The 26,367-nt window shown below is 30.5% G+C and overlaps 1 protein-coding gene and 4 long non-coding RNA genes across 6 annotated transcripts; 4 read left to right on the forward strand and 1 right to left on the reverse strand.

Annotated features, from left to right (window-relative positions):
- Nucleotides 1–483: 483 nt before the first annotated feature.
- On the reverse strand, nt 484–4,627 carry LOC129000665 (uncharacterized). The gene is made up of 5 exons (XM_054427627.1): nt 4,451–4,627; nt 3,989–4,061; nt 2,433–2,506; nt 1,327–1,519; nt 484–593 (listed from the first exon to the last, which is right to left on the reverse strand). Exons 1-5 carry the CDS (start codon nt 4,571–4,573, stop codon nt 484–486), a joined length of 573 nt encoding a protein of 190 aa, XP_054283602.1. The 5' UTR covers nt 4,574–4,627.
- Nucleotides 4,628–6,230: 1,603 nt separating this feature from the next.
- LOC128999675 (uncharacterized) lies at nt 6,231–7,494 on the forward strand. The gene is made up of 3 exons (XR_008491317.1): nt 6,231–6,287; nt 6,945–7,013; nt 7,395–7,494. It is a non-coding gene; the product is annotated as an uncharacterized LOC128999675 (long non-coding RNA).
- A 247-nt stretch (nt 7,495–7,741) lies between these two features.
- LOC128999796 (uncharacterized) lies at nt 7,742–8,956 on the forward strand. Its single transcript, XR_008491321.1, has 3 exons — nt 7,742–7,835; nt 8,220–8,316; nt 8,883–8,956. It is a non-coding gene; the product is annotated as an uncharacterized LOC128999796 (long non-coding RNA).
- Nucleotides 8,957–12,649: 3,693 nt separating this feature from the next.
- LOC128999372 (uncharacterized) lies at nt 12,650–17,729 on the forward strand. Of its 2 annotated transcripts, none has more exons than XR_008491284.1 (5): nt 12,650–12,749; nt 13,750–13,840; nt 15,059–15,129; nt 17,007–17,139; nt 17,618–17,729. It is a non-coding gene; the product is annotated as an uncharacterized LOC128999372 (long non-coding RNA). The 2 variants fall into 2 exon arrangements; XR_008491285.1 differs by having other exon boundaries at nt 12,650–12,745.
- Nucleotides 17,730–20,632: 2,903 nt separating this feature from the next.
- Nucleotides 20,633–23,339, forward strand: LOC128999619 (uncharacterized). Its single transcript, XR_008491310.1, has 3 exons — nt 20,633–20,705; nt 22,604–22,739; nt 23,193–23,339. It is a non-coding gene; the product is annotated as an uncharacterized LOC128999619 (long non-coding RNA).
- Nucleotides 23,340–26,367: the final 3,028 nt, after the last annotated feature.

Here is a 26,367-nt window from a genome sequence, read left to right on the forward strand (position 1 = left end):
CCTCCCAGGACGAGGCTACTTCCAAAGTCGAGGATATGCCTCACAAAATGTCAGTCGAACACAACAGGTAGGACTCAGTCACAACCACAGTTACAGGTAGATGAGGAGAGGCGGAATTAACGGCGTCACTGAGAGCTAAACACCCCCCCCCCCCCACCCTGAATGGAGGGAATGTCACTGGAGGCTCCCCCTAAGGGGCTGGCGCTTACCAGTCGTCCATAACTGTGGTCTACCTGAAGTGCCGGGTCTGACACCGGGCAGTTACCTCCCCTCTGGGAGAGCTAGGGTCCGCGTGGTCGCCCAGGCCACGAACCCACGCAAGCGTGAGCCCCCTGCGGTTAACCCCCCAAGGTAGATTATGAAGAATCATCATCCATTTTATATTGACCAAAATAGTTAAACACAACTCAACCCCCTTCGAGATTTGACGTAGTTTTACGTTGGCCGTGCTGATATATTTAACCTCCACAATTCAAGTGTTTTTCAAGAGGCAATTACGACGTAAGGAGGCCCATAATCATCTGGGTTGCCGTATATACAGAGAAGAGCATCGTACAAACTGCAGGATAATATTAGTAGGTAAACTTCAAGCACTGAAACAAATTCAAGAGTTTACATTATTTTCTTTACGTACTAATTAATTATTAGCACTTACTAGTCTTACCTGGTGAGATAGGGATGCCCCCTAGGGGCGTATTTTAACCCAAATAAGAGTGAAGGATTGTACAATGAATGGAGATGCCTTGTGTAGCTTTGTTACTATCTGTCAGCTGTTTTATTATCCAGGAAAATTTATAAAAGGTTAATATTATTATTACTCGTATAACATGAACATGTTGATAAGGATTCATATTTGACAATTAATGTACGCCTTATTACATTTGTTATTTGTACTGTTATTTTTAATATTATTTTTTTTATTTTTTGTTTTTTATCACCTTAAATGGTAGATTAAGTTTCCAAACCCACCAATTGTTATTGAGTACCAGCTCAATAACAAAACTTGTCAGCTAAAAACTTACGTTTAGTTGCAATCAGCTTGCTTGTAAATTTGGATTTTTATTTTTATTTTTTGATATATAAGCCTTTTGGTTAAACTCGAAGGATAAATTAATGAGCAAATCGTAATACATAGTGGAACGTTCAAACTGCAGATTTTTAGTAAAATAAACTTTTGTGGTATACCAATCTAAATAAAATATCTTCCAATTTATTATAGAATTCTTATTCTATAATAAGAAATATTTTCTTATTTATTAGATATTTCAGATTGGAAATATCTTCCAATCTGTTATTTCTAACATATATTAGGTATCTGTTTCTCACCTGTTAAAAATATTAGGACATAGGAAAGACCCCACAGTATAAAGTCCTCGAAGATATACAAAGCTACTGTTAACATCCAACCGATGTCATCTTCACCGGCGTCTGAGTTGAAAAGGAAGTAGAACCACAATAGAAAACCAGGATACCAAAGACATTCCATGCACACGAACACATACACTAATTGATAGCATCCCTGTAAAAGTAATGAAATTGAATTTCAGCTTAAGTTTACTGTTTTGTTGTATTTTTTATGTATGTACCAAATAGTAGGTTAGTTTAGTAGGTACTAAATAAAAAAAATGCCAAGTTAACAGCAACAATATGAGTTATTTGTTTCGGCTTTGTACAATGATTTATTTATAATTTTTAATTCAATGTGTATATTATCATACACTTCCCAATATACCCGTGACATACAACCATAGGATTATACTATGGTTAAAAATTACGTTTTTAATCGGTTGTAAAATTAGAAAACCTTTTTCATATTTTAAGAACCATACAGTAACTGTGCTCATAGTATAAAAATAAATCTTTCAATCCAAGTAAAAATTAGGAAGCTTTAAAACGGTGTCCTTAAAAGCAGCGCTGATTTTTATTAACAAATTAACTTGTTAAGTTATTATTACAAGTTCTAGTTAAATCTAGAAAGGATTATTGTAGATATTTTCAATCGCAATTGTAAAATACAATTCAAAACGTTTCAGGACCTGAAATCTGAAACTATCATGTATGGTACGATATGCTTACTATTCACGCTTGATTAGCTAGTTAAAGGGAACTTATAACCCTACTTATGTTTGGAGTCAAAATATCCGAATGAATCCTACAATATCTGTGGTGTATTGAATCCATTCCTACCAAATTTCAGTATCAATTAGTCCAGTATTACTTGACACAGAGACATTCGCCAAACTCCATACTACTCCATTCATAAAGTCGGTAGGCCTTAGAATAAGAATTTCTTCAGATCAGCAGTAATTGGCATACATTAAAGTGTTATTGTATAGCATTAATACTAGATTTAATTCTTTAAAACGTATTTTAAATTTCGTAATAAAAGAATAAATAATTTTATTTATAAAATTAAAAAATAATTTACTTACACAAATCGCACCAACGAGAAGAAATATGGTGCTGGCACAACCGACCATTACCACCATCACAGATATGTGTGCCACTAAAGAAATAAAAATGTTTAAACTTCTATAACTTTTAATAAAGAAACACTATCTTTGCCTTTTTTATCTATAGCACGCTAAAATTGAAAGTTTTACAATTACTTATAACAATATATGTTATTCATACATAACAATATCTTTAGAAACTGAACTTATTCAGTGGCTGTAGTAAGGAAAATAGAAAATAATGATTTAGTAATGTTAATGTTTTTTGTGCTTCAGATAGTATTAGTATATTATATACTGGTATAGTATAGTAGATAAGATGTAGTATTTTATACTATTTCATGGCGGAACATTCTACCCCTGTTTTGTGTATGTCTATATTGATAGTAAACTAATAACTTTTAAGGACGTATCTAACCTGGGACCAATTACCATCATATATCCTGTATATTAGAGAGTGTTTCTAGGTAAAAATGATTACCTCGTTTTTATAGGTGAGTTAGGTGCTTTTGTACTAAAAATCAGGTTTTAACTGTGGATCAATGCCAAATACCTTGAAAACCACAACTATTATTCGAAATTCATAAAATTATTTCCTATCTATGAAATCGAATTTCTGATAAAACACATTTGTCATAAGCCTTATATTCAACTAGTTATTTTAAAATAAACCATATTCGTCAGGTATTTAGGTTAAATAGTTGATGTTATTCAATAAATGGTTCGCCCCGTCTAAGGGGTATAACAATTTCTCCCTCTATACATTCTATATGAAGTATTGTTATAGTAAAAATGCTTTGGTTTTAGTTTTGGGTAAAAATACGCAATTGCCCCCACAACCCCTCTTGAAACCAAAAAAAGTAATGTATGAGTGTGCGTTGGTCTGTGAGTAGACCGAACCCTTAGTTGATACCGTGTTCTAGTACATAACATTTTATCTGAATTGGACCATAGTTATGTACTAACACACGGTATCACCGGGCGATATAACTTTTGGTTTTAAAAAATAATATCCACATAAAACCTAAAAATTACAGAAAATCGTAGTTTTAGAAAAACGCCTTCAACACAGCTTCGATTTTAATCAAAATGTACGACGATATAGTTATTATAAAATATATGATTTCCCTTACAAAAACCAATAAAATTACCGAAAAATCTGAATTTTGAAAAAAATCCACCCACTAATTGGGTATTAGATTTTATTAACATTTATTACTTGGTTTAGTCCTCTTAACTAAAAACTAAATGGTACAACTCACATATCTAGTAATACTATGGCTCAAAATCTATTGCAAATTTGTGATTTCCCCTTTACAGTATAATAGTTACTCCCACCACTTGTTTCCTGATATAATTAATTTGATTTTAAGACAAGTGGACTTTTAGTATGAGTTAGATAAAAAAAACTTACAAACACTCATACTAAAAATAAATTAGTGATTGACAGGAATAGCTCCGGGTCTTCTACAACCCCAAACTCTTTGCAAACCATAATTATTTTAAATTCCACTATTAAAGTGATTAAAACTTACGGTTAGGCTTGCCGATGACGTCGAAGTTTCCTACTTCCAAAACAAAGTTTATACAAATAGCTATCCGCAGTAGCTGAAATAAGTAAAGGTTCACTTTTTAGCTGTATACAACATTTTTACAAATCGTATGACACCCATTCCACATAAATAAAAAAATGTTTACATATGTATTTTATTTAAACAGGTTTTAAAATTAACCTGCTTCATGTATATTTACTATTCTGAAGAATAGGTTCTTTCAGAAACAAATTTAAACACTAAAGATATTTCCAATATGAGCTTGTTGTATATAATTACTGCCTTTTCAGAAATTAAATTTTTTTTTTACGTTTAACAGTTTTTTTCTTTAAATTAAACATTTTGCTTCAGACAAATGGTTTGCTTTTTCTGTTGTCACATAGTAAAATGATTGTTTATAATGTTTATTTATTAATTGAAATACTATACATTTCCAAGTCTTACCAACACTACTAAGCCCAGGAATATACATCCACAATCTAAGTAACAGCAGCAACAGCACGTGTTTGGTAGTAAATAGCGATATTCGCAACACAGGAGCGTCCTCAGACATAAAAACAAACACATGATCAACACCTTACATATTAATTTACTTGATACAGTAATTTTGTAAAATATAAAATAAACGATATAATTTAGTAGGGTTCGTTCAATTGCGGTTGCTAAGTATTAACAATATGCGGAAACTATTTAAAAATAAACAACGTAATTCAAATTGTATAGCCAGATATTTTCTATTGTTTGACAGCGTTCATCAAATCAATGCACTTAATGCAAATAAAGGGTATTCAACATAAAAATTTAACTAAGGAAACATCTCATTTGTGATTCCTTTGTTACTTATAAGCTATAAAAATACTTTATAAGAAACCCTATAAACTGAAAATCATAAAAAAAAGATTTATATTTCAGAAAACAATGTTTATTGTTCCTTTTTAAAGTAATTCATATAAACATGATCATCATAGGATTATTTTTACTTGCTTCTATTCACAATCTAGCCTAACATCGCTTTGATAAATATTTTAGGATCTATTAAACTAAGAAAATTTAATACGTTACCAAACACTTAGCTTAAAATATTAATATTGTACAAAGGCATCTTCATAAATATATAAACTATATGGCAAACTACGTCAGATCTTTCGTTAAACCTTGTGCGACTTAAGAGGCTGATGGTTAACACATTTTGGTAAATACGTGCTAAAGGCAAGATTTAAGTTAAAACAGTTTCTCACGACATTTGTGTATCTACAGATACTCTTATATAATTTATAATTTTCTTTATCTCCTAGTTTATCTGATGTACGACTTTAAATGATACGTTTCATTCAAGAGATTGGTCAGGTTTACCGAAAATAATAACCTGCAGAGACAGCGGACAAAGGTATAAGTACCACGCACTAAATGAATACTTCTCTCTTGACAAAAAAAAGTTGCAACAATATAGAAAAGCTGTGTACTAAGGATATCTAGATCACGTTTACTGATCTACAAAAAGATACCTTAGATAACGCATTTAATATTTGTTTATGTTCTCTTAAATCAATCATTTTTACTTTATTTACGTGTTATGATTAACTTATTTACTGTAATTTTTTGTTGAAAATGTATTTAAAAGAACGTTAAAGGGGTAAATGGGCCTCTGTGGTTAAAATATAAGGAGCTCAGTCGTGTTAGGGATTACACTCTGTAAGCGTTAAGCCTCTTACGGACATGAAACTGAATTATTATGTTACTTTTTAATACAGACTAGGCTTGTTAAATTTATATTTTTTTCTAAACCAAACATTCACTATCGTAAAATTATAAGGGTTTGTAAGTAGGTTAATAACAGTATTGTTCATCTAACCGTCAGATGACTATTGTTTTCAAATATTGATTGTTTTAAGTATATTTTTAACAACAAAGAGTATTCTTTACATATTTTTTAATTTTAAATATACAACGTTAAGCTGGTTAAAGTATGAATGAAAAAGTACGGGAACTATTGTTATTACTTGTACTTGTGATTTTATTTAGGTATTGAATATTGTTTATTCTTTGGGTATCAAAGTAATCCAAATAAAAAACTGACCAGAAAAGATTCCTTAAAATACTCGTAGATTTTACTTTGTATCTTTAAGTTTTTTAAACGTGCTTTTGAAATATCTATAAGGAAGAGGACTATAACAAATAAAAAAGCTTATTTCTATTACGTTGCTAGGTAAATTCAGAGCAAAATTGTTAACGTTAGTAGGCTACAGATCAATCGAAGGAACACCATTGCAATTAAACCAGGGTAAGCAGGATTTCTCTTCAGGATGAATGTGACGGCTGATTAAGCTAACTATGGTTTTCGGAACATTGAATAATCGTTTTGGTACTATGAGTTTAACGTAACTCAAGACATTATAACCCAGTCAGGTGACATAGTAATCAAATGGTTACCAGTTCAATCCTGGGAAACCTCTAAATCGTTTTAATTTTTCGAAATCAGACCCAGCTGCCCTCGGTCGTATGGTTTTGATATGAGTCTGGTATAGAACCAGCTGATCTCATTCATTTTTCGATAACCGTTCAAACACATTAATTTCAAAATATGCACAATGGAATGAGCGAAATATCTATAGATCTAATCAAATTATATTCTCATAAAGGAATAATTGAGGAATATTTCTTACCATTATTCCATTATTAAATTTGTTATTACTGAAAAGATACACGTCTTTTGATGTTTTTTTATTATTTATTTTATAAAATTTCAAAATATAATGCAATGCTATGAAAAAAAGGTCACTAAATGAAAAACAATGGCTGGACTTATAGTATTTTTGTATTTTTTCAAACATAGTTACCACATAAAAAACTACAACGTCAACTATGTTTTTTATTGTTTTAAAATTATTTGAGATCATAAGATTTGTGTTATTTAGTCATAAATATAATTTGTTTCTAGATATTGGGTATGGAACTTACAAAGGCCAAGATGTTTTCCATCGCCAGCAGAGAAAATATGGAAAAAACGGTATAAACTAATTTTTTATACCTATAGTAGTTAATTTTTCATTGTAAATATTTAATTTAATGTTAAATTATTTACTGCTCAGTTCAACAACAAACTCGTACAACATTTCTTCCAAGGAGTAGGCTATAAATCAAACTATTTAACTGAAGCTCGCCGTTTTTCATTATTTTTATTGCTTTTTTTACTATAAGTGTGCTAGACTTTAAATGAAGTTGATTAAATGGACATTTATAAACAATCACTTTAAAGACTGGATCAGTTGAACATATTAGCTGGATTAAGACGTTTATCAATACGGATCTTGGTTTAAGTATTGTTTAAAATTCATGTGTTATCCTAAATATAAATTAAATTTTTGATTTGTTATACGTTTTTTAATAGGTAGTTGCAAGTTCCACTTCCGTACAAGAACTTCAAACTCAAGAAGTCAAGCCCGATTTGTCCAACCCAAAAGACCTACTTATACTGGATGAACACTTAAGGTTAGCTTTTAAGTGGTTTTATAGTATTTAGCTTAAACTTAATATTCCAAAATCATTTTCCCATAATTATAAATTTTTTCATGTATGAAGCATTCTGAAGTAGAAACTAACTGTGAAACTTATGTTAAATAAAGGTTTGGGATTTTATATAGGAATTACCAGTCAGAGATAGAACCATTTCCTCATTTATTTATTGATATTTTCTTAAAACCTACTAGTAAGTCTCTAATAAATAGATGATTTCAGGAAAAAGTCCAGTGCTATACCGAAGATGTGCAAAAGATTTTGTAGATGTTTCACCTTGGCTTTTGGTTCCTACATTGTAGGCTGCGTTACTGTGGTAAGGAAATCCGTTCTTTTATTCTCTAGAATGTGTGTGGATTGAACCATAAAAGCGAGTATAGTTTTAAAGAAGCAATTAAATTATAATTTTTGTTTATGAATTGTCATAATACGATCAAGTGACGTGGCTGGTCTAGATAGTGGCTATATGAGTGGAGTTGAACAACTGCTTGAAGGTAGCGTTTCGAATCCCACAAATCAAAAACTATTTTAAACTACTTAAAATACTTAACCAGAAGGTCTTAAACCAATTTTAAAATTTCAGATTATCTATCTACGGAGTGCTTTTCCCACATACGGTAATAGCTCCTTTCCTGTTAGGAAAATTTTGCTAAAAACTGTTCGTAAGATTATTATTATTAGTGAATTTGATTATTCACAGGGAAGTAGTGTCGTCGGAGCTGTTCATATGTTTGAAGAGTTGACTACGATTACTGATACTTGGATGGAATCTACAAGCGAAGGGGTTTTTGATTTCAGTAAGCTTCTTACAATTTTACAAAAAGTAGACTTTTTTATCAATTGAATACATCTACTCATCTCTGTAATATAGTGTACATACAAATCCAAAGCAAAAAGAAAGAAACAAACAGACAATATGAAAGAAAGACTTTAGCAAAGAATATTTTACTATTATTTTAGAAATTTGACCTTCACTATAGATGGATATAAATTTCAATGGGATACTCTGATAGGGTATTTTATTTTGTAATAATCATAATATGGAAATAACTTAATATTTTAGTTGGATTTTATGTATTTAATTGTCTATACATTGCAATTTTGTTGAAATATGTTTTGAGCTTGTGCTTTATAAAATACTTATTATTTTATGTGAGGATATTAAACCTTCCATTGATACTTGCTACTTGACCGTTGACTCATGCCAAACCTATGTTGTAAATTGACGAGTATTACTAAGATACGTGAAAAGTCTGTAACCATTAGTCTGTAAGGCTTTAGAGCATGAATGTTTTATGGTTTGTAGTTTGTTTCTTTATTCTACAATTGTTGTGTACTATTTGTTTTGTTGTATTTGTTTCAGTGACTCTTGTAGCATTGTGTTTACATACAGTACTGTGTGTTATTGGGATTGTCATTTTATACGGTTTGATTAACGTAAGTCAGTGTTTTTCTCATATTTTTTTACTTAGGTAACATTAAAAACAAATATATATTTTTGATCAGCTTTGTATTCTGTACTGAACTGTGATAAAATACTGTTCTGGATTAGTGTCTTTACTTGAAAGTTGTTGATTTTCCATTTATGAAAAGTTCCATTTATGAAAAAAAAACACCATTCTAGACTTAATTAAGTTTTTTCTAATTTGTAGCGTTAATTTTCCATTTATGAAAAGTGGCTAAAATAAATAAGCTCAATGTATATTTTTAACTGAATGAATAATTCACTGGTTTCATCGTTCCACAAAACAAGTAGTTTTTGTTAAAAAAAATCCGACGGTTAGAAACTACAACGCTGCAACCATTGAGTTATGTCAGTTATATAACACAATGTATAACATAAATTATGCGTAAAATATTATTTGGCACATGAATTGATGAAGTCAGAAAGCAATTTGCGAAAGCAAAAAAAAAACAATGCAAATTTTCATGAAACTTTTAAATTGAAAATCTTTGAGGTTCATGTCGTACAATTATCTACAATCACTTAAAAGACTGGATCAGTTGTACATTTTAGCTGGATTAAGACAGCTTTCTTTAGTCCTTAGAATAGCCACAGTGAAGAGAAATAGTCCAAAAACATTGAATTTAAAACTAATTTTTGTTTTGTTTTAGAATAAAATAAAATTAGTTAAATATGCATCGTTGGCTCTTCTGGTAGCGTCCATCTTTCGTCTAGTGGTCGCAATTGTCAGACTTATCGTCAGCCAAGACATTGAAGCTTTTTTGTTTTTCTTCGTAAATGGGTGTAAGTTGTTTTTGTATATATTTTTTCTATAAGTGCAACTAATTAAATGGTCATGAATTAAACGAAAAACTAAATAAAAAACATCAAATGACAATTTTGCAGTCTTAAAATGAAGAATCTTTTAATTGTGCTTTCTATAATTAAGCCAAACCAAACAAACCTCATCTCTGTTTGATGTGCCAAAATATGCTTAGTTGCCAACAAAATTATTTGGACTGAAGGTTTTTGAGTATGTAAGACTAACTGGTCAAACAGTTTTAAAAGGATTTAATGACTCATTTTGGATCAAGCTCAAGCTCAATTAGAACGAGATAATCTAGATAATTTAGGTAATTGAGATAATTTAGTGAGTCGGTGGCTCAGTCGGTAGCGTCGCGGACTTCGGGCCCAAGGCAGCGATGTCGTGGGTTCGGATCCTGGTCACTGCCGATAACATTTTATCAGTACAGTTCACCTTTGTACTGTACTGGCTCACTCCTTGCTTTGCTGTTAACGATCCACGCACGGGCAGATGCAAGGTTAAAAGAGGCCGCCAACCCCTTAAAAAAAAAAAAAAAAAAAAATCTGCCTGAATGAAAAATACACGTTTAGTCCGTTTATTAATTTATTTGTAAAAAGCCTACATGATTAACAATATGTTTCTTCATTCTGGCATTTAATTTGCATAATACGAACAGTATGTCGATGTTATTTAGATGTCATATATTAATACACCCACATGATTGTTGATTTAAAACTAAAATTCTATAAATGATTTTTTGTTTGAATGTGGATTTGGCGTATACTTATAGTGAAATATAAGATGACACCTTAATAAAGATGACAAGCTTCGTTTAGGTACAGAAATGACAAATGTCTTTAGGTTAAATGCATTTATTTCAAATGTACACAGAGCAACGTGTGTGTCTGTATATGTCTAAGAAAGGTGAGCACGATTCATTGAGTAGAATGAAAGAAATTGACGAAATCGTACACATGCCTAAAGTTGTATGAAGCAATTTCTGACATATTCTTATATATTTTAGTTTTTAAGTTGTCTCCACTGGTATACAAACCTTTGTATCTTATACAACATGTAACATCCTTACAGCGTTCTACCTTTATGGATTCGTTGTCATTTGGAGCTTTGCAGTCGATGAGGAGGAGAGCCAAAGGTTAAATATTCTGGCAAACTACGAAATAGCTCAAATTGCTCAGAGATTTGGACATCGGTCGTCTATATGTGCTCCAAACAATTAGGAAACCCCAAAATGTAAATCTTTTGAAGGAATGAAATAAATTATTTGGTTTAAAACTACTTAGAGAGGTATTTCATGTTTAGATGGTATATTTATTTGTTGTAGTACGCTATAGTGATACATTCGGAAGTAGTACAGCAGTCGGGCACTTGGTCAGTAGTGCAAGACTGTGGATACTATTTCCTCAGTTATACAGTATAACCTCAATGAAAACAAAATAACTCCTTCATTGATTCCTGTAGTAGTTTAGAATAAATTAGTACCGTCCATATTTGTGCTTTAGTGGTTCACCCCTTGCTTTGCTCGATTCGTTCAACACACATACCTTTGAGGTTCAAATAGAATAAGTTTTGGAAACGAAGTCTAAAATATTTTTTGAAAAAAGCTCATTACTTGAAATCTTGGAAATTATACCAAAGTATAGAATTTGAGAGTAGTTAACTTGTATGATTACGTATGTCAAAGGCATTGGCATTTTGGACTAAAGAACAATAAACATTTTGAAGGAAAAGCAGTCCAAAATTCTAAATTTTACGCTTTATCAGCAATTGAGTCAGTCCCTTTTACAATCGAGGTCTCAGATATTAACCACTGGGCTACTGGCGCTTCGCTTGTGGTTTTACAGTGCATTTAAAAACTATGAATTAAGTTCATTAAGCCAAGCTTAACACAACATGTTGACAAACGATGATGATACAATTAACTTTACTTTAATAAAGCACAATCCTCAAAAATTTAATTATTTTACCTAGTTTTTTTTTTTAGTCTAGTAAAACTGCTTATAACATAAAAACATTTAATATTGGTCTAAGAGTTTAAATAAATTTAGATGAGAGCTATAAAATGTATTTATTGTTTAATGTTTTCTTATTTTGAAACCTTGTACAACTTATTTGAACGGATTTAGGCCTACATGGTACATTGTGCAAGAAATATTAACTTTGTGCTTAAAATTGTTCGCCAAAAACACAATGAAGGATCCAAACTAGTAAAACAGTTGCTATGAAACAAGTTAGCTTTGAATTATAAATCAACAGTGTTTTTTTTTTTTCAGGAAACAATAAGGTACGTAATTAATGAAATAATGTTTTAGTGAGTTTATTCCTTCAAAACAAATAAATAAAAATAATATATTCTCTATTAACTACGTTGCCACGTAATGCAGTGCTCGGGTAAATGACTGACGCCGCCAGAATAAATTTAAAATAATGTTAAAATAGTGCAACGATTGTTTCAAAAGAGGCATATATTGCAAGATCATATAGTCTTATATATTCCTAGAAATGTCATATATGCTACTTTTTACACTAACATCAATCAAACCACCTCCATAGTGTTTATAGTTATAAGCTAAAAGCGAAAAATAACGATTATGTGATATAAACTGATGCCATAAAGGGATTGGCATACTTTTTTAATATCCTGGAACAGCTACCCATAGTAATAGTTAATATAAAGAAATCATAATGTACATCGAATGCAACCAAGTTTAAGGTATGGTTCTAGAAAACTAAATATTGCTACGTCATACTAATAAATGTATATGAAGGTAAGTTGTTACTATAGTAAAATACCTACTAAAATAAATAGAATGAATCATAATTTGTGTTGTGTTTTTGTCTATTTTTTTCAGTTTATAACATGGGATGTTGCTGCAGAGTTTGCCTAAAATGTGGACATTTATTTTGTGGATGTATTCCATTACGATTTGCATCGTTCATTTCGTGTTTTTGTTTATTCGTGGGTAATATGTTTGCAGTTTATTAGTTTAAGTATCCACTAAAATTAAAATCTAAATCATTTTTATTTTATTTTATTTTTATTGAAAACTTATTATTACAATATGAAGGTTGTACCAACTCATATCAAAATAGTCTTTTAAAAGTAACTAGTGTACCTGTTGCTCGAATTCGAGAAATAGCTATTTTAAAACGAATAAAACAGTCATAATTTATTGTGGCTTTAAAAGATTCGACTCGAAGGTTATGGAAATACTTAAGATGTACATTACAGATCGATATAATCAACATTTCTTGTTAATATCTTATCATTTTTCAAAAGCTGATCTTGTTTTTAGTGTTTTCTACAAATAGCCTTACTCATAGCCGCATTAGGTTGTCCATAATAACGATTTTAAATTATAAAAAAAAAAAACATTTATATCTCTTTTTCTTGGTGGTATTTTTTGACTTTCCTATGTTTCCATAGTTTGCAAATTGGCTCTTTCAATGATTACTAAGAAATGCAGGACAGTGTTAATTCAATTTTCTTTTTAGCATATCAAATTATCCAGGCTCTCTCGCTTTTTTTCCATTGTAATATTTACGCTAACCCAAATTCAAATAGTAAGTTAAATATTTCATTTCAACCAAGTCTGTAAATGTTTGTAGCAAACTGTTAAATTAGCAAACTTATTGACTGCTTACAATTAATATATGTTCTTTTTCTCACTTTTAACTGACAACAGCTGGAGTTTCATAACAATGTTTATTTCCCATGTTAATCGTATGGAGAAATACGAAACTTTAAAGGGCCCCAGGGCCTCACTCTCTAATAATTTCTATAAAAAGAAAGTTTCCCGCACAACTTCACGTTACGCTCTTTCCAATGACACTAAAAACATGTCAATCGGTTCAGTAGTTTCGGAGGAGTAATTGTCACAAAAAACCTGCTTGCGTATTAAATAAGTATATAGATTGAAGGAAATGTTATGAAGGAAATAGCTTGGAAATGTTCTTTTTTAGGTGACTTCCTGTTGTGAAACTATGGGAGAGCTCTACCTTATCAAGCCTATGTTAGAAGGACAGAATAATGATCATCTTAATGTATATTTATGTAAGCAGTTCTTTGTTAATATTATTCAATTAAATTTTTTTTTAAGATTACATAGGTTATGTTTGAGTAGTTTTCAGCTTAGTGCTTATTCATAGGAATCGTTAATGAACCAATTTCGCTTAAAATTTTTGAAAACTGTTTGTAGTGATATATGGTTTGAAATTAGCTCAACATGAATGCTATGTATAAGCTTGCTTTGAAATTGCGGTTATTGAATACTGTTATTTTGTTATACAGGGTGACAAAAAAGTCTGGAAACGGCTTGATATATTTTTAACTAAATTCGTTAGAAAATTCAAACATTTAACATCAACTTATATGTATGAAAACTACTCTTTGCAAGCATTACGATTTTTTTTACATCACCAGGGGACGACCCATGAGGAGTAGGTACATAATCTTTAATGTAAGCATAGGTTGATATGCACATCATTTTAAACAGTTAGTCAATTGGAGTTTATTGCCGGAAACCGCGTCTCAAAAGGTTCATCCGTTACAAAATGGCGGTTGTTCAAAGTTCTTGTGGAATATACCTGCACAGGCCTTAGTATTGGTAAATACTCGTATTAAACATCAGCTTGAGAGCTGAAATTGTGTTTTAAAGTCAACTAGCTCATATACTAAGTTAATTCAATCTTCAAAACTAATTTAACCGAGTTTCAGATTTCCCGGCTAATGTTGACTATGGGTATTTACCAATACTAAGGCCTGTGCAGGTATTTTCCGCAAGAACTTTGGACTGCCACCATTTTGTAACGAATGAACTTTTTTTGACGCGGTTTCTGGCAATGAAATCCACTTGACTAGACCTTTAAAATGATGTCCATATTAACCTTTGCTTACATTAAAGATTACGTACCTACTCCTCATGGGCCATTCCCTGGTGATGTTAAAAAAATCGTAATGCTTGCAAAAAGTAGTTTTCATACATATAAGTTGATGTTAAATGTTTGAGTTTTCTAAAGAATTTAGTTAAAAAGATATCAAGCCGTTTCCAGACTTTTTTTTCATCCTGTATATACTGTCCTAATGCATATTTTAAACATATTAGTGTTTATATATTCATTGCATATACCTTACATTAATTTTGTAATTAGATATTTTAACATAACTAACTAAATTACGTTGAATCAGTGATTTATACAAGTTTTCATGTTGAGCTTATAATATTATACATTGTCTGTTCGATCATTCATATTTTTAATCTGTTTTTTCCAGTCATGTCTGCAAAGGTTATTCAATTGTGTATCGTCTCTTTAGAAATGGTAATGACATTTGCAGTTTGGAAGGTAAGTGAGTATCATCACAATATACATTAATTAATTTCGTTGATCCGTTTGGTTAATGTAAAACATTACACAATTTATTGAAACAATATGTAAAAAATAGTATATATTTATTTGTATATAGTATATAGCATAAAGCATTATGTATACAGGGTGAATTTTAAATGAGTTCCCCCCCTACTTTTTTCTACATTTCTCATGATATCATCTCCGGAACACGTCAGATCATTGTTGAGTAGTAAGTACTTCATTTTGACTGGGTATAAATTTTTGGCCGCCATCTTGGATCTGCCATATTGGATACAAAGTTTTTTTTTCAAATGTAAAGGTAGGGTTGTGACCCTTTATTTCAAACTAGAATTTTACGCTGATTACAATGCCGCAATTAGTTTTTAAAAATCTTAATCCGTTCTAAAGTTATGAGGACTTTTTATAACTTTATTTTTAGCGCATTTTAACATTGTGCATTTACAAACTAAGACCATAATCCCAAAATAGTGCTAGATAAAGATAAGTATACACCACCATTCATTGTCAACATATTTTCACTGGGTTATGACGCATGTAGTTTTTTCAGCCGCCATCTTGGATCCGCCATTTTGAAATGAGATCAATTTATTTAAATATGAAGGTGGTGTTGTGACCCATCATTTTGAGCTACTTTTTTATGCTGAACTCAATGCCGCAATCCGTTTTTCATTTGCATCTTTGGTTTTTGAAATATTGAAATTTTAAATAAGAGTATTTTAATATTTCATCAAGACAGCTTGATAACCAAAAACGGATTGCGGTATTGAGTCCAGTATAAAAAAGTAGTTCAAAATGATAGGTCGCAACACCACCTTCATATTTAAATAAATTGATCTCATTTCAAAATGGCGGATCCAAGATGGCGGCTGAAAAAACTACATCCGTCATAACCAAGTGAAATTATGTCGACAATGAATGGTGGTGTATACTTATCTTTATCTAGCACTATTTTGAGATTATGGTCTTAGTTTGTAAATGCACAATGTTAAAATGCGCTAAAAATAAAGTTATAAAAAGTCCTCATAACTTTAGAACGGATCAAGATTTTTAAAAACTAATTGCGGCATTGTAATCAGCGTAAAATTCTAGTTTGAAATAAAGGGTCACAACCCTACCTTTACATTTGAAAGAAAAATTTGGTATCCAATATGGTGGATCCAAGATGGCGGCCAAAAATGTATACCCAGTCAAAATGAAGTTCTTACTACTCAACAATGATCTGACGTGGTCCGGAGATGATATCTTTAGAAATGTAGAAAAAAGTAGGGGGGGAACTCATTTAAAATTCACCCTGTATAGTATGCAATTTAGTAGGTAGGATATTCTAAAAGTAAAAAGTGTACGGATTCCTCAACATTATGTCATTAAAAACATTTAAAGATCGGTTTTCATGTGTAACAGTTTGACAGTTATTTAAAACATATATTTTTAACTGCGTTTGCCAAATTTCTTTAACGAAATCATAGGCATATCACACTAACTAATTCCACTTAATTCTTTCAGTATCAAAAATATTATTTAAAACCTTTTACAAGCTTCTTAAATAAATGGTTACAAGAATTACTGAGAAATACGAATATCATTTGTCAGTCAACTTGCAATTAATTATAAAATTATCCATCCGTTCATCATCATTGGAATTTAAAAATTTATGTTACTGATTCCAAATAGTTAAAATAACTAAATAATTATATTAAATAATGTTTCGCCACAAGGTGTATTCCCTTTCTCTCATCGTGCATTAAAATTAGATTAAAATATGCACAGGTTACAAACCATGTTAAAGTTGTATAGTGATAATTAATTTGTACTACAGTATTGCATTTATCTAAAAAGTCAGTGTGTTTTAGGAATATGCCCAGATATTGCAATCTGCTACAGTACTTTATGCAGTTTTTAAGGGGATTAAGCTCCTACTATCTCTCATTGAATCGATTTCCGAGGGAGGAGGGTACTCATTTATAGTTACAAGTTGTGCCTCAGGTATGATTATATTGCTTAAATATTTTAAATGCACAGGTTAGTAAAATATATTTTCTATCGTTTATTTCAACTTAATAATAAAAATACTTTTTTTAGTAAGTCAGTTTGAATCGAGGTAATAAATTATAAATTTTTGTATATATTAGGGAAATACAAATCAACCGTATAACTGGTGTAATTATTGCATGGATACGAGGAAAATACTTAAAAATATTATAAATTAAAATACTTAGCACTCTTTAAAAGCTAACGCGTATAACACGGTTAAGTAGCCTAAACTAATTTTTATATTCCATTATTTCATCAACTTTGGTTGAGGCAATGTTTTTATTTTTTTTTATGAGAGAAAAGGATTTTCATTCACAAAATTCTAGTATTATTTCGCTTATATCTTTTGATTGCCACTCAAATATAATTAATACATGTTCTCAATAAATTGTATTACATTTTCATGTGCAAACCTCTTTTAACATTCCAGCTGTAATAGTTCTCTTGCCTATTATATGGAATTACCAGAGGCGACTCAAAGAGAACAGGTCTGAGACAACTGCTGAAGGAACTGGCACAGCTGAAAATCAGGGGGACAAAAGTTCAACTACGAAGAACAAAATTAGTTCAGAAATTAAAGTTTAGTAAATAAATTAATTTTACTTTTGATTTTTAACTATTCAATTCCATTTTGAGTTAATGCAAAAACAGATATTATGTTTGTCAGATGTTAGTCACAAATTCAGGAAAGAAAAGTGATCTCTAAATGTTTCAGGTATCAATATTCAATTCTACTAAGTCATGGCCATATCAAATGTGATCGCCTATAAGAAATATTATTTTTACGGTTACTGCAGACATTTTCTTTAGAGAATGGTAGAATTATCGGTTTTCACTAGGCTTAAGGAAGTGTTCTCCTATCCATCGTTGGTCTAGGTTTTTGTAATAATCTCGTATTTTATTAGGTACTTTAGGGATTAAATTCTAGATTCACCAATAATGGTTGCAAATTTAATTGGTAATCCTTCAAAACACATAGATCTATTTAAACAAAACTTACTGTAGAGAAAAAAGTTTTTTATTTTCTTACATACATTTCGTAACCAAGGTAGTATTAACAAATTATTTGTGTAGTAAAACATGTACTGTTATCCTCTTTCTGTTTACAAGACCCTTTAAAAATAACAACATCGTTAAAGTGATGTTCAAAAAATGCTGCTTTTGTGTGTCATTGAAGAAAGGAAGTTATTTTATTGGTGTATATGCTGTGGTAAGAGTTGGTTTTGTTTTGTATTCCTTAAACAATAAAAAATTGTATAAGCTAAGGACAATATAAAGGTATATGTATATATAAACCTAAAAATGTCATATTACTTTACCCTGTTGGATTTTCCCAATAGCTTTTTTCGATGATATAACTGACCTGCTTTATGTGAAGGTGTATAAGAAAAAGCTCAACCACCAATTACCATGGTTAAGAGTACATACATTTATAATACTTAATTTTCTCTATCGATATAAAAATGATCTTCAAATGCAGGACTGAGTGTAGGAATAATGAGTCCTTGTAAAATGTTATCTTTTTTTATAGTATAAATGTACAATGAGTTCTCTTTATGATTTACAAACATTTCGTTTGCCACAAAATTTCAAACAATGTATTCAAGTTCCATTTGATAGATAGTTTAGAAAAGCTTATTCTAAAATACAGTATGTATTAAATGTTCATTCATACAGCATCTAAATTATTTAAAACGCAACGAAGAATTATCAATTAAATACATATTTAACTATTTAATTGAAAATTTTACCTTTAATAACTACTGATTCGTAATACTTCATCTTCTAAAAATGTGTTGCCCTAAAATAATAATTAATTCGTATGAATTTGTGAAAACACAATTGAATTGGAGGGATTTATAAATGTCTACTTTTTAACGTACTCTATAGTCAAAATGCCCGTATCCATTATTTTTACCATTCTTTACGTATAAAATAGCAATTAAGTAAGTTAACGATTTTGAAACAACATATTACTTACTCTACTTTCATCATACACAATTAGTTTTTTTTAATGCCTTACCTTTGAAACCTCTAGCACACATCAGTTGTACGTCGTGGTGGGGTCGTGTACATAGTTGGGGTCGTGGTGGGTCAATTAGGTAAATTCTATCGTTGAATAACAGGATTTGAATCCGGGGCTTAGGAAACGAAATCTAGCACTCAAACACTAGACTATGTTTCCTCCTGTACATTTGGTTTTGTTGACTGTTTCCTTTGCCAAAGACTTTTTAAATTAATTTGTTATAGATTTATATTAGGCCTACGTATCGGATTCGTTTAATAAATTTTTATCTAGCAGTCTTCCAGTTAGTAAACAATATTAAATTAGAATTCAATTAAAGAATTTATAATTTTTTCAGTTGGCTAGCCTTGCTACTATGCAATATTTAATATACGAGGCTGAGAATTTTACACATGAGGAAAATGAACCTGAAGAAAACCTTCATCAAACACTTCAAAGAAAACAATGTAAGTAAGAAACGTGTGATTATGTATTGGTTAAATCAAAGCTTGATGGGACAAGCTTCGGGGCATATCAGCTATACAGGGTGTCCCCAAACAATCTACTTACCGTTTAAGGTATCATTCCTAGGCCAATTACGAATTAAAATAGCACGTTGTAAAATAACACATATTTAAGATTTTTAAATATATTTATAGATAACGAGTTAAACGAAACTATAGTACGGTTTATAAATAAGTTAAAGGAGGAATTTTAATGTTACTTGATACAAAAATACTTTACCTGACCTGCTCATTGGATATGTAAAAATATAACGAGCTGAATATTCTAGCCAACTATCAGATATGCTATGGAAAACACATTGGTTGATAGGCTACTCTGAATCTTAAAAATTGTTTTTTTTACCCATATTTAAAAATTGTTTTTTTTTTATTTTGGCATCGAAAATCTTGTAAGAAGATTGTCTAAATAAAAAATTACCGCAGCAGTTTTGTTTACCTATGTAGTTTTATTTGATGTCAGTTTACAAACTTTAAACTGCCACCTTTTTTACTATACATTATGTAAAAAAAAGGTTAACACTATTTATTAAAATAAGTCTTTGCGTTATTAATCTATATATGAACTTTGGTAAAAAAAAATCCTAATCTAAATATACATTTTCTTTTGAAAAATCGTGGATTTGAGTATGACAAATTTTGAATGTGATATTTTAGTTTGAGTTTGGTCCAGGAATTATACTTCAAAATGTTATTTGAGAGTTCGGGAACAACCTATTAAAATTACTAAGAGCTACTTTTCTAGGCAGACTATAATACTTATTTACTTTATGGTTCGTTAATCACATTGTTTGCAGTTTTTTTGATTACCCTAAGTAAAACATAGAAATGCCCGTTTTACGTGTCAACTAATTAGTTATAAAATTTATTATTAAAATAATTGTGTATTACATGTAATAAATGAAACAATGGTTTCAGTTTTCGTCATCCTTATGGCCTGTCAAGTTTTTAAGATCTGTGCTGGAATAACTATTTTGTTGGCTGTTTGTAAGGTTAGTATGTTTAGTACTTTGAAACGTTTAAGACAAACCTGTCGAAAGTGTTTTAAAAAGGAAAGAACATAATCCAAATCTCCTTAGATCTTATTAAAACCAAAAGTCAAAAAAGTTAACTTTTTATTTGGCTGTTGCCTTTTGTTCCTGAAGTTACAACATATTCAACATATATTTACAACATATATTTGTTCTTCTAGTTTCTAGGGTACATTTTGCCACATTGAGGCATCTTAAAAGGAATAATTAAATGAATAATAGTGCCTCACAAACGTATAAACACTGAAGATTATGTTTTTATATTAAATTATAGTAACTCCTCAATGAGGAAATGTACCTTGGTACATAGAAGAACGACAACTTCAGGTACAAAAAGTAACAACCAATAAAAAAAGGTAACATTATTAAACAAAAGTGTAACATTATAAAAAAGTAACATTATAAAAGCTCTTAAAAGTATGTAACAGTATATAATTTTAAAAGTCAATGTATTAACAGTTTTTTATACATTATCTTGGATTTTAAGTTCCGACTGCTATCAACCATGGTAGCTTAAACACATAGATTGGGTTTCAAGTGATTTTTATTTACAATAAAAGTCTTTCGTAGTATGCATTGTTGTATATGTATTCATATGTACCTTTGTTATATTATTTAACAAAATAATATGTTTTGTTATGTATTAAACAAAACTTAAAATATTAAAAACCAACCCAATAATGCCGAAAAAATTGAAAAATAAATGCCACCCATAAATTTAATTCATAATCATTATTTGCATTAAAGTATTCATAATAAGCAAAACCATAGATTGCAGTTGTATAAACTCAAGAGTGTACACATTTAACCATATGCATGAAAAAACGTAGGAAATTTTATAATATTTTTTAATATTTCACATCGTTTAAGATGTGCTTAGTCTTCATGATAAGTAATAATTGTCTAAGCAATTGCCATGTAGTTTCTAAAAAGTCCAATTTCCCATGAGAAACTAATATAACACCATAATGGGTGTACATTTAGAATATTTTAAAGAATAAAGCTCTTGTACAGGGTGGACCAAAAAACAGGGACAATTTTAAAATGTTATTACTCAGCTGTTATAAAGGCTGGAAAGTTTATTGATGCGGCAAAAAAAAGTTTATTTGATGCCATTTAGTAGTTACTATGGATCATCAATGGTTACCGCAACATCGTGCCTTTGTCATAGAGACTTTTTTTAAGAATAATTCGACTTTCATTTCTACTCAACGTCAATTTCGTGTTCACCTCAACTTTGGCCGTAATGGTGCAGTCCCAAACCGAATAAACTACTCAAAGATGGGTAAACAATGTCCTAAACACGGCTTTTGTACTCAAAATTAAACCTATGCAAATTTAAATTTCAATGCAATATTTTGCAAACGGTTGGCTTTGGACGCTCGACGCAGGACACTCGCGTGAACCATTTCAATGTTTTCCGGCGTTCGAACAGTCCGAGGTATCTTACTAGGTTTGACTTTGAGTGAAGAAGACGTGTTCTAGAAATTACTTACCCAACTTTAAATAGATTTTCGCTTTGGGGTTGCACCATTACGGCCAATGTTGAAGTGAAAACGAAATTGACGTTGAGTAGAAATGAAAGTCAAATTATTCTTTAAAAAAGTCTCTATGACAAAGGCACGATGTTGCGGTAACCATTGATGATCCATAGTAACTATACACTAAATGGCATCAAATAAACTTTCTTTTGTCGCATCAATGAACTCTCCAGCCTTTATAACAGCTGAGTAATAACAGTTTAAAATTGTCCCTGTTTCTTTGGTCCACCCTTATTATTAAATAATTTTTTAATTGCATATAAGGTTTTTCAATATTTGACGATAAAATAACCATTTTAATAGTAAAACTTTTGACAGGAAAAGCCAAAAGTGTTAATAGTGGCAGCTGTTTCATTCTTTTCGGTTTTCGTCCATGCACTTATTGTAGAATTCATAAAGTTGGCTGCCACAGGTAATGGGACTAAAGGGTTGATTTCAGCTGCGCTCACAATATGTAAGTATCCGATTTTGCTTTCTAGTGTTAAGATAATTTTGTAATGTTTGACAATTTGGCAAAATAAACAAAATAGCAATATTATTTTCTTACTCTCCCAACTTAGCATTGGTTATTTTGTATAGATGGAATGATAATGAAATAGTTAAATATAAATATACTCTAATGTATTAAACAGTTGTAAAATATAACAGTATAAAGTAATATTTTATTTTATTAAATATTTATTCCACGAAAGAAATAAAGTAAGACTAAAATAATACTAGTTCTTACAAATACAAAAGTATCAGTCTTATTGTACTGTTGTACAAAAAAATACAGAAATTATGCAATCATCAAATATTAAATCGACAACAAACAAGTAAAAAGAGTTTTTACTACGCAATAATTCAGGTTATTTATGTACAAAGCATGTTATACTAGCGTGGATTTTTTAAAATTTATTTATTTCAGTTTTGATTCTCTATTTCACTTTGATTCTCTGGAGTCACGCTCAAGAACTAATAAAAGAAGAAGAATGGGAATATTATCATGACGAATCAGACGACCAGGATCCTTAAGGATATCAGTAAACTATTTACATATTTACGTTAAAGCAACAACACCATAAACGAATGTTGCACTTAATAAATTTTTTTTTATTGCAAAAACTATACTATTACTGTAAACTGTTATATGAAATTACCAACACCAACTGACGAAAAACAAGTCTGAAATAAATATAACATGCAATGATCATACAAATGTGGACGTCTGTATAAGAAATGTTGTTTTCAAGGTAAGTGTGGACTTCTTTCCTGGAGAATTATAAAGCTATCAGATCCTTCGTTGGGTGGGATTTCCGTACTAGTCCTGTAATTTGTTAGGTGTTTTGAGAACAAATTATTGTTTCGGAAATGCCATGCGAATGATTGTTGCCAACGATGAGTTACACTGTAATTGGTAATCTCAAAATAAAAGAAACCTACTATGTTCAAGAAAAAACTTCAAACAAAGAATAATAAGTAGATGATAATGGATTAATTTCAACATTTTATACCGTAACCTAGGAAGTGCTTAAAAATTATTTGTGCTGTACAACTTAACGTGGTCTTCTAATGAACAGGATGCATTAACACTACATACAGTATACTCTGAAACTATGTTCCTATTATGTTGTTTTTGTGTGTCATTGAGAACAGGAAGTTTTCTCATCGGTTTATATGCTGTGGTAAGAGTGGGCAAATTAAATTAGATATTTAATAATTTTTATTTTAAAATTTTACAAAATCTTATGGTTTTATATTTTCAAACGACGGTTTAGGTATATGAAAATCTTGACTATAGGCCTACCTAAGAGAGTATTGTGTAAAAGCTGTAAACAAATCGTAAAGCTACTGTTGAGGATTGTATACAGGGTGATTGGTGACAGTGTGACACAATTTTTTTAGTGTAAGTAAAAAGTAAATGCAGTATGATGATGCATATAAAATGTTCCAAGTCTAAAAATTAGCTTCCCTAAGAGTTATTTTATATTTTTCAAAATATAACCATGCTTTTAAACTTAATACAGCTATTATTTCTCAATTACCTGTAAATGGATTTGAGTAGATACTGTAATTTTCGAGTTCTACATTACATTTTGAATAAGAATAATACAAAATGACAGAGGATCAGTTGCAAAAACTTCATTATAAATAGATTCAAAGACAAAAATTAAGATGTTTGATAAACATTTGAAAAACATTGGTCAATTGCATTTGTTCACACCCTGTATACAAGAAAGTTTCGGAATATGTTAAAAACTGCGGCATTTTATAAGCTTTCCAACCATATGCTACAGCATTGAGCTTTATGTCTGCTTATGTACGCTTTATTGGTTTGAAGACTACAAAGCATGGTGTCTTTAACATTTAAAACATAGAAAGTCGGCATGTATTAAGCAAAAGTTTTATTTTTGTTTCAGCTTGAACAGTAAAACAGTAAATAAGTTCCCTGTTTTCTAGCATACAAACCACAAAAACAAACAAAAGAATATCTAAACCTCAATAGTGTAGCATATGGTTGGAAAGCTTATAAGATGGTGCAGTTTTAAACATATTCCGACACTTTCTTGTATACAGGGTGTAAAAAATGCAATGGACCATTGTTTTTTTTTTATTATTTCTATCAAACATCTTAATTTTTATCTTTGAATCTATTTACAATGGAGTTTTTACAACTGATCATCTGTCATTTCGTGTTATTCTTACTCTTTTGTGTTACTCTTATTCAAAATTTAATGTAGAACACGAAAATGACATTATCTACTCAAATCCATTTACAGGTGATTGAGAAATCGCTGTATTAAGTTTAGGAGTAACGGAAATAAATACATACAAAAGTATGTTCATGTTAAACCATATACAGGGTGAGTTTTCATTCCCCCCCCAACTTTTTTCTACAATTTTTCAAATATCAATCCCAGACCACATCCAAACATTGTTGGGTAGTAAGTACTTCATTTTGACAAGGTGGTCATTTCCGGCGGCCATCTTGGATCCGCCATATTGGATGCAAATTTTTTTTTCAAAAGTAAAGGTGGGGTTGTGACCCATTATTTCGAACTAGATTTTTACCCTGATTACAATGCCGCAAACCGTTTTTAAAATCTTAATTTATTCTAAAGTTATGGGGGCTTTTTAAAAATTTATTTTTAGCCCATTTCGACATTGTGCATTTACAAACTAAGACCATAATCTCAAAATAGTGCTAGATAAAGATATGTATACACTTCCAGTAATCGTCAACATATTTTCACTTGGTTATGACTGATGTATTTTTTCGGCCGCCATCTTGGATCCACCATTTTGAAATGTGATAAATTATTTTAAATATGAAGGGGGTGTTGTGACCCATCATTTTGAATTACGTTTTTATGCTAAACTCAATGACGCAATCCATTTTTTGTTATGAAGTTTTATTTATGAAATATTGCAATTTTTTTATGTCAATATTTCAAAATCAAAAATGAAAATGAAAAACGGATCATGGAATTAAGTTCAGCTTAAAAAAGTAGTTCGAAATGATGGGTCACAACACCCCCTTCATATTTAAAATAATTATCACATTTCAAAATGGCGGCTCCAAGATGGCGGCCGAAAAAAATACATCAGTCATAACCAAGTGAAAATAGGTCGACAATTACTGGTAGTGTATACTTATCTTTATCTAGCACTATTTTGAGATTATGGTCTTAGTTTGTAAATGCACAATGTTAAAATGGGCTAAAAATAAAGTTTTAAAAAGCCCTCATAACTTTAGAATGAATCAAGATTTTTTTAACGGTTTGCGGCATTGTGATCAAGGTAAAAATCTAGTTCGAAATAATGGGTCACAACCTCACCTTTACCTTTGAAAAAAAATTTTGCATCCAATATGGCGGATCCAAGATGGCGGCCGGAAATGACCACCTTGTCAAAATGAAGTACTTACTACCCAACAATGTTTGGAAGTGGTCTGGGATTGATATTTGAAAAAATGTAGAAAAAAGTTGGGGGGGGGGGGGTGCAATTAAAACTCACCCTGTATGGTTATAGTTGAAGCTGTTCAACTGGATCAAGGTATATGGAGTTGACTTGTCTTTTATTTTTTAGATTAAAATATATTT

The sequence above is a fragment of the Macrosteles quadrilineatus genome, unplaced genomic scaffold (genome assembly GCF_028750875.1).
Source record: "Macrosteles quadrilineatus isolate MER2022 unplaced genomic scaffold, UCM_ALF_1.0 Scaffold_8__2_contigs__length_117827958, whole genome shotgun sequence".
In the NCBI taxonomy this organism is placed as follows: domain Eukaryota; kingdom Metazoa; phylum Arthropoda; class Insecta; order Hemiptera; family Cicadellidae; genus Macrosteles; species Macrosteles quadrilineatus.